Raw genomic sequence first — 8,818 nt, 5'->3', positions numbered from 1 at the left:
AGTGAGGGTGTGAGAGGCTGGGGGTGGGGGGGCAGCAGGAGGGAGGGGTCTCTCCTCTGGCTTCATTCCAAGTGTCCCAGCCAAGCCCTAGGACAGACACCACTGAGAGTGCCCGGCTCTGGAGGAGGGAGGCCTAGGAGAAGCACCCCGGGAGCCAGGGCAGTGCTGCCCCCGACCTACTGTCGGGCAGCTGAACCCACACCTCCCTCCAGGGCCAGCACACCGTCCAGTCAACACGACACCACTAGGAGTCTCAGAACCAGGCACAGTGACTACTTCCACTTTATGATTTTAAAAACCATTTTAGCTTCTCTGAGTCCCTCACTTTTCCATGTAAGTTTTAGAACCAATTTTTAGAATAAACCTGTGTGTGTCTACAGAACACTCTCCTAGGGTTTTAAAGGAATAATATAAAACCTCTAGACACAAATCAACACTCGTGTGTCAGGAAGCCCACTTGAACCGTGAGCCTCCCAGTTCTAGAGCAGCACTAGCAGAGCTCAGAGCAAAGATGGGGTCAGCGGGCAGCCGACATGGAACTAGACAGATGTGGACATGGGAGAGTGGCTAAGGAGACTGCGAGGGAAGGGTCAGAACACCCACAAGTCAGAGGAGCAAACGAGGAGGGAGCCAGAGTCTATGCATCAGAATCCACACAGGCCCAAACACTGAGACCCAAGAGCTGTCCACCAGGTGCGGCAGCTGAGGGTCCCTGGGAGACCCTGACGGAGCAGAGTCATTGGAGGGTGGCACTGTGGGCAGCGGGGCCCTGAGCTGAGGCAGGGACAGGCATCAGGAGGGGCACAGCAACAAGTGCGAAGGGGAAGGGGGAAGGTAGTGGCAAGGTGGGCAGCAGAAAAAGCCCTGGTCTCTGAAGGAACCCTCCTGAGGAGGAGGCGGACTGTCCCAGCCCGAGGACCAGGAACAGCAGGACACACAGGAGAGCAGACCAGACCTGGGCCAGCAGAGTGACGGGGCTGGGCCGGGGAAGAAGGGACTTTTATCATCAGTCAGAGCGGCTGGGCGATGGGGAAGTTCCTGCAGTCCAACCTCCCACCCCTCCTATATGGAAAACACTAAATCCACAAAGAATAAAAAACCTTTAAAACCAGGCATAACCCTACTTGCGAAAGAACACTGCTCGTCCTTAGTGTCTCTTCAGGTTTGTTAAAAAAACAGCATGTATTTGGTAAGTACGATCCACACAGGCTGTCCTGCAGCCCATCTTCTGCCCTGTGGTCTGGAACCCCACGCAAAGCCATGACCAAGCCTGACACCCTGTGGCAAAAATGACATGCCACCCAAGTGCTTTCTGTACTATTTCCTCAAGACAGGGGATTCCCAAGCCAGCAGAGTCCCAAGAGGCTAGTGACGTTTCTGCCAGCCTACCCACAAGGCTCGTAAGTGGCTTGTAGGTCACCCCACCCTTCCTCCCAGCAGCACAAGCCCTCTAGGGAAATCGCACACAGAACCCCATGGCAAAGCAGCAAGCGGGCTGCTCCAGCAACCAGAAATCAGGACCCAGGCCTAGAGAGCGGCCTGTCTGGCCACAGCTCTCCCCTGGGCTCCAGCTTCACCTGGAGGCTGGCTCCAGGGCTCAACTCGAGCCCTGGAGACTCACTGACTGACAGCTCCAAGTTCTACTCACAAACACCAGAGGCCACTGGGTGGCAGCAGCCACCCTTGGCAAGCCCTGCGGGCCCCCACGTTTTTGTGCCCCACCAACACAACGTGCCATGCCGGAGCTCAGAGGACACGGCGCAGAGCGAGCACTCGGGAAATGACTTCCTTTCCCTCAACAACACACACGCTGGTCTTCCTCTTCCCCGTCTGTTCTCCCAGCGCTGACTCCACTGAGACAGGAGGCTGAGCAAACTTGATACTTTAGCAGTCCCTGAAGACAGAGAGGCGAAGTGAAGTGAAGTGAAAGTCGCTCATTCGTGTCTGACTCTTTGCAACCCCATGGACCATACAGTCCATAGAATTTTCCAGGCCAGAATACTGGAGTGCGTATCCTTTCCCTTCTCCAGGGGATCTTCCCAACCCAGGGATCGAACCTGAAGACGGAGACACATCAGCAAAACCAAACCCTGAGCAAACACCTCTAGGACTTGGAGGAAACCAGAACAAGCTCCAAATGTGCGCAGTCTACCTCTCGCACATCCAAACCAGAAAGAGCACTACTGACAAACAGATGGAGTTTCTCAGGTAAGGTCTCTTTGGAACACAGACGCTACCTCTTGTTCATCTAACTCAGAGCAAAGACTTACCTTCATAGGGAGTCATCTCAGGGCCTCGGACCACATAGTGCCTGAGGGACGAGAGAAAATGAGTTGGCTTTGGGGATGGCATCACTCCAAGGCTGGGGTTTTTGGGGCCCACCCGAAACTAATATACTCATAGACATCAGCAGGTGACTAAACTTGACCAGCTACACAGCTCCCTGCCTTGCCAACAGGATCAGAGAGGCTGTGCCCTCCAAGTTTTCTACAAAGTGCCTCTGAATCCACAACACAGTATGCAAAAAGCTAACCCTCTTTGACCATTAACATCAACTGACAATTTAAAAATTCACTTCACAGGACTTCCCTGGAGGTCCAGATGTTAAGACTTGGCACTTCCAATGCACGGGGTGCAGGTTTCAATCCCTGGTTAGGGAACTAAGATCCCACAGGCCGTGCAGTGTGGAGGAAAAAAACAAACAAAAAAACAAAAATTCACAATTTATAGTTGAGATGTACTTGAAATCTGATGCTTTTCAGTGTGCCCAAATATCATGCAGTAGCTCACCAGGAATAGCTGGAGACATGCAGAGACTGTGCCCCTGGCCCTGCTACCCTGGAAGACTCAGACGTGACCTCGAGAGCAGCTATCTTCCAGCAGGAGGAAGAGGGACAGTTCGTGGTGGTCACCAAAGGCCTCACACAGAGGGACCACAGCCCCATGGACTCTGCTCTCCACACAAATAAACAACACTTCATCTCTATGGCAAGAAGCATTGGAAATACTCAATTTTTGGGGGGGGCTGCTCTGTGTGGTTGATGGGATCTTAGTTCCCTGACCAGGGATGGATTCAAGGCCCTTGGCAGTGAGAGCTGAGTCCTAACCACTGGACCATCAGGGAAGCCCTGAACTTACAAATTTTCAAAGAAAACAGAAAAGCACAAAGAAGAATACAGAACCAACCAGAAACACAAGACCAGACACAACTGTGCACACACGCGTAACCACCTCGCCAAACACTACTTCCCACCAGGACACTTCGACAACCCCTGCTCTCTACTGGCTGATAGGTCAGATTCAAAAAATACCATCATCCTATGTCAGCAGACCAGGAATAAACTGGGAAAGGTGGCCTTAAAATGGGGAACGTGGCCTTAATTTGTCACTGCTCCCAATTCCTCTGTCCAATCTAAGGACATCAGGAAGGGCCGGGCAAGCAGTGCTCTGAGTGCCTGACAGCCCCAGGGCAGCAGAGTGAGGAAAGCCTAGCGTACAGCCCTCTCCAGGAGACTGCTCTCTTCTCCAGCGGCGGGGACAGACACCCCGGCTGGGAAGAGCCCACACAGCAGGCCCAACACGGCCGTCCTCAGCCGGTGTCTGGAACTGGATGCCAGGGGGTCTCATCACCTTAACGGCACCTCAACTAGGCAAATATGTGGTCAGTGCTGAAAGGAAGCCTGCAGTCCTTCTGGGAGTCTGGAATACTGGGGGGCTCCAGGCAGAGGTTCCTGTGACCCACTCCCCCTGAAATCTCTGGTGCTCAGTCCCAAAGGGGCTTCCCTGAGGACAACCCGCCAGCATACAGCTTGTCGCAGCTTGTGGCAAGGAGAGGAAGCCTGTGTCTGGTCTCCAATGGACTCCATCTCGCGCCTCTCTAGGGAAGACCCTAGTTAACAGTAGAACCTGGGACCTGACCCCCACTCAGGAGGGTCCCCCACATGACGAGGATGTCCCCTAGACTGCCACAGAGTCCATCTGTCCATCTGCTAGCTACATCCTGGGGGCAGGGCGGGTTGTTATACTGATGTCTCCCCCACACACCAAGGCTGGACTCCCTGAGACCTTCTGCCCACCTGCCAGCGCTGACCCTTCTCTGCAAGCCAAGGAATGTGGATCCAAAATCCTTGAACACCTGTCCAACCTGGAAAAGACTTTTCTTCAACTCAGATCTCTTTCTTCTAGATCTAAAAATTTTTTTTACAGCATTTAAGATCAAAACATAAAATATTAAATACCCTCCAAACAGAGAAAATGCTCCTTAATGTTTCAGCCCTACACTGTTTCTCACAAAATCACCAGCACACTTGATAAGGGCAGCGCTTCTGTGGCGTGGCAAGTTCCCATGAAACGCACGTCCACAGGCACAGAGCAGGGTTCAGGACCCATCATCCCCCATCACAAACTTGCCAACGTAGGACAGGCCACCTCACAGCATCAAGAAGCAAAGAGCAGAGAAGAAGAGTCAAGACAAAGAGCTTCTCCAACAGGCGTGAGTCTGCAGGCCCCAAAGTCACCCCTAGGAAGGACCCTCTCTCTGGCCCCAGCGTGCACAGCTCAAAGACAGCCTGCCACATCCCGGGTTGCTATCCATTGTGAAGACAACCAGAGAGCATCTGCAGGCCTTACGGTCCACTCACGCCCGATGAGGGTACAGGAACCCCCTTCCCATGCTAAGAGGGCCCCTCTGGCCCTAAGCCCATCAGGGAGAAGCCAGGTGGCAGGTGGTACAGGGAAGGAGGCGGCAGAGCCTTACCACTCAAGGATGTTGGAAGGGAGGGGCTCGGCACAGATGTAAGGCACGGGGTCTTTCTTAATCCGGAGATAGTCCTGCTTCAGGCGCTGGGTCGCTGTCGTCGGTGCTCTCTTACCGCTGTTGCTGCTCATCTGTGGAGACAAGTCTACACTGACACAGGACAGAGCAAGGCAACCCCCACTGCCCACACCTCTGCCACCCGGAATCAAGGCCCCTGGGCTGCTCCAACTTGCCCGCCCTCTCAGACACCCATGAGCCTTGCAGAGTCTTTACTGCCTGTCCCAGCAGGTCCTTCGCCAATGTGACTTTCCTCAGATACAAAGGTTAAGAGAGACCCTGCAGACTCACCTGTGTCCTTGAAGAAGCTTCAGAGGGAGAGAGCCCTTGAATTCGCCAGTCGTGAGTGGAAGCGAGCTAAAGCCAGCCCCAACCACCTGCCATGTGCATGTCTCCCCCAGCGCTGCACTGGGTTCCATGCCCCTCCCAGAGCTCCTTGTTAAACATTTTCCAGCATGTTTACCACTGACTACAGGTGGGTGGGAAGAACAAGGGAATAGAGGAATAGCCTCTTTCTGGGACTGGAGAGAGAGAGGGGGCCCCAGAGAGACCCAGACACACATGCAGCACAGAAGAGGAAGCAGGAGCAGCTGGACAGGCTAAGGTAAGGAAGTGTGCTGTGTCCAGGGCACAGCACTGGGCCGAAGCACTGTGAATGGCAGCTGACGAGGCCGACCAGGGACTCGAGGCCAGGCTGTCAGGTGGCACCCCACAAAGTTTTTAGGCCCAGGTCTTAAGTCAAATCAGGTCTTCCGTTAGAAAGGGCACTCTGGAGGCCCAGTAGAGGATGACTGGGACAGACTAAGACAGACAAGATGGCACGGGAGGGACAGGACAGCACAGGACAGTACTAAGGCTGGGATGGGAGGGAGGGAGCAGCCATCATTCGAGAGAAGAGACCTGGCCTGGATCAGGGGACCTGGGACGCCTCAGCTCTGCTCCAGAGGTAGGAGGGCAGGACGGGGAAGTAGAAGTCGGGCTCCCCACTCTCAGGGGCACCAGAACAGCTCCAGCTCCGTCTACTTAACAAACTAGAACGTCTCATAGATGGAAATTAGGTGCATAAATGAAAAAGTTCTGCTGCTAAAAATAAAGCAAGAAAGCCACTGGTGTAAAACAAGGTGGAGATGGAGGACACACAGGGTGTGCAGCACAGGATAGAAAGAAGACGGGGGAGGCTGACTAGACAGGGCAGCAAGTGAGCAATCACTCTGCCCAACCTGTGTTCCCAACCTGTCCACCATAGCACAGGACGTCAGCAGCCAAACCTCCACACAGACCTCCTAGCCAGTACCCACTTGGCACTGCTCCCCGCCCCAGGCCGGACCCTCCTCACCTCACTTGCACCCTTGCTCCCATCAGTTTCTGCACATAGTGCCTCATTAGAGGCTATGGACTCCTGCCCTGTGCCCATGGGATCCACCTCAGAGCACCCGCCCCGCCAGATGACGACCAGGGCTTGCTGTCTCACTCTGCACTCCCACGGTGCAGCAGTGGTCCCTCCACATGCTCCAGCCCTGCTTCCTGCCCTGGGGTCTCTAAACCTCAGATACCCATATGCTTCCACTCTCTCCATCCCACCACACACCCCCGATGCAGGGCCCACTACACTGCCCATCAGTTATCACGAGACGTCCAACCAGCCTCTGGCTTCCAGTCTCCCCCCATTTCAGTCCATCTTGTTCACTGAAGTCAAGCTCTGGCTGGAGCTTAGGGGTGGTGCTGGGGGAGCGCTCCCCTCTCAGACCCTTCTCATCGCACAGTTCAGATCACAACCTTCGGGACTCACTCAAAACTGAACAAATATATGTCAACACCTCTGCCACCTGCCAAGTCCTCAGCCCCAGGCCGCCCTCTATCCCCTGATTTGGACTCCCACAGCCCCTGACACTCCTACAGCCTGAGCCAACCCCTCCTCACCCCAACCACGTGGCCATGTCCTCGCCCAGCCTCTACCAGTGGATGCCTTGCCGAGGCCCTGCCCAGTCCAGTGCCTGACTCCCCTGGTCAAGTGCCTCCACATTCTGCCCTTTGCTGGCCTTCCTGTTACCCAGCTGCATATCGCACAGGTGCCACCAGGCCCCAGCAGACACTGCTGGCTGGGGTGCCCACTGCGGGTAGTTAGGGTCTAGCCTGAGAGGGGAGTGCTCCTCCAGCACCACCCCTAAGCTCCAGCCAGAGACGGCAAGAGGGCCAGGTGGTTCGCCATGGGCAACATCTAGTAACAAACACCATGACAACTCAAAAGCAAGACCATCCATCACCCAGGACTTGTTTCCTTTAACTATTCAACTTAAGTCTGACATTCTGCCACACACAAACCAATTCACTGGATAATTCAAACACACTTGTGCTTGAACTGCATCGAAGTGGCCGACTTCGATGCTTCATGAAGGTTAGAGGACAGCCACACAAAACAAAATAGATCCTGCCTGGCTCCTCACAAATGAACTTTCCTCTCCCTCTTGCTTTTGAAATCATAATCTTTAGAAGCCCACTTACAATTCAACTGCTCCGTTTATTAAAGGAAAGGGATCTCTCCGCCTCGCTCAAAGCAGTGCCTTCAGGTCCCTCCAGATGACAGGCGAGCCAGTTTCTCTGTCTTCCCCAAGCACACAGGGTGCATATCGGGTGCCTCCACAGACCCCAAAGTGCATCTCAAGGTCCCTTCAGGCCAAGTCCCCACAGACAGAGCACAAGTGTTACAGGAGACATTAAAAAACAAAACAAGAAGCACAGTCCACAGAAAAAACTTCAGTGCAGACAGCTTGAAGGCCAGTAGCCTGAAACAACATCCCGGCAAGAGTCCCTTCAGTACCACGTGTACAAAGACTCGCCCCTCACCCAGCACTGCCCGCCCGGCTCCTCTGGCTCCTTTCTCTCCGCCCAGAGACCTTGGTCTGACCCACCAGAGCGCACGTGACACCCCCGTGCCCAGGACTTCCACGGAAGTCTCTTCCTTCACCAGTGGGACTGCTTCACAGGCTGGATGGAGGCCCGCGGCTGATGGAGGCCACTGCACCTGCCACTCACTCCCATACCTGTACAGAGGTCGGCTCACCTAAGGTGTGCTGATGACAGAGCACTAGTTCTAGGCACTGGCATCCAACCGTACCTGCAGAGAGCCTGGGCTTTTCAAGTAAGCAAGACCCTAAAGTTACACCGAGGGTCCCTCACCCAGAGAGAACAGAGCCCTGACCACTGCCCAGAAAACTCTCAGGCCCTCACTAACTCCCCAGGGGCTGCCCCGGGACCTCTCTAAGCATTTCCAAGCCGGGCCCGGCTTGAGTTTGAGAATGGATGTGAACTAAACATAGTCCAGATAAGTGGTGTTAACTGGGAAGGGGGCGAGAAGCGTACATCTGGCCAGGTGTGGACCCACACAAGTAACTGGCAGACGGGGAGGGCAGGCAGGCACAGGCGAGAAGCCGGCCCAGGGTACTCTCCAGCCACCCAGCATGGAGCTTCCCAGTCTGACAGCCCGAATTTTGTTTCCACCCCAGACGTTCATTGCTCGGGGGACTTAAGAGGCGGTCTGGGGTCCTAACTGATCGAGATGAAGCGGCGGCGGCGGCGGGCTCAACGGCAGCCACCCCACCCCGATACCGATTCCCAAGATACGTTTACAAACCAAGCTCTACGCCGGCTCGTCCTGGCGGCGCCCGCAAGTGTGCCACTAACGGGAGCCTTTCCATGGGACGTCAACCGTGTGGCCACCCGAATCCCTAAGTTGGCCGGAGGAGGGACGACCCGGCCCGGAGCCCCGGGCGCCCCGCTATAACCGACCTCGGGTTCCGCGCACAGAAGCTCCGGGCCGGGCCCCGCGACCGCGGACGCGACGAGGACGGGCAGTGCGGAGGCCCCGCGCTCCCCGCTCGGGCCGGCTCCGGCGGGGCGGACGCGCGGAAGAGGCCCCGGCGGGGGCCCGCGGCGCGCGCTCACCTCTCCCCGTCGCCGCGCGTGGGCCGCCGCCGCGCTCAGGCTCGCCGTGGTCGAGGCCGGAGC

The 8,818-nt window shown here is 55.7% G+C and overlaps 1 protein-coding gene across 1 annotated transcript in view; it reads right to left on the bottom strand.

Moving 5' to 3' along the window:
• The window catches only part of UBE2J2 (ubiquitin-conjugating enzyme E2, J2), a 12,960-nt gene extending 4,284 nt beyond the window's left edge, over window positions 1-8,676 (bottom strand). Inside the window, exons 1-3 of the mRNA XM_010850229.1 lie at window positions 8,600-8,676; window positions 4,757-4,887; window positions 2,271-2,311 (exon numbers count right to left, since the gene is read on the bottom strand). Of these exons, the coding sequence (XP_010848531.1) occupies window positions 2,271-2,311; window positions 4,757-4,887 (172 nt within the window). The 5' untranslated portion in view covers window positions 8,600-8,676. The remainder of the gene's footprint in view (window positions 1-2,270; window positions 2,312-4,756; window positions 4,888-8,599) is intronic.
• Between the last annotated feature and the right edge of the window lie 142 nt (window positions 8,677-8,818).

Source organism: Bison bison, unplaced genomic scaffold (assembly GCF_000754665.1).
Source record: "Bison bison bison isolate TAMUID 2011002044 unplaced genomic scaffold, Bison_UMD1.0 scf7180017864289, whole genome shotgun sequence".
NCBI classification, from domain to species: Eukaryota; Metazoa; Chordata; class Mammalia; order Artiodactyla; family Bovidae; genus Bison; species Bison bison.
This window is presented reverse-complemented; position numbering and strand designations above follow the sequence as displayed.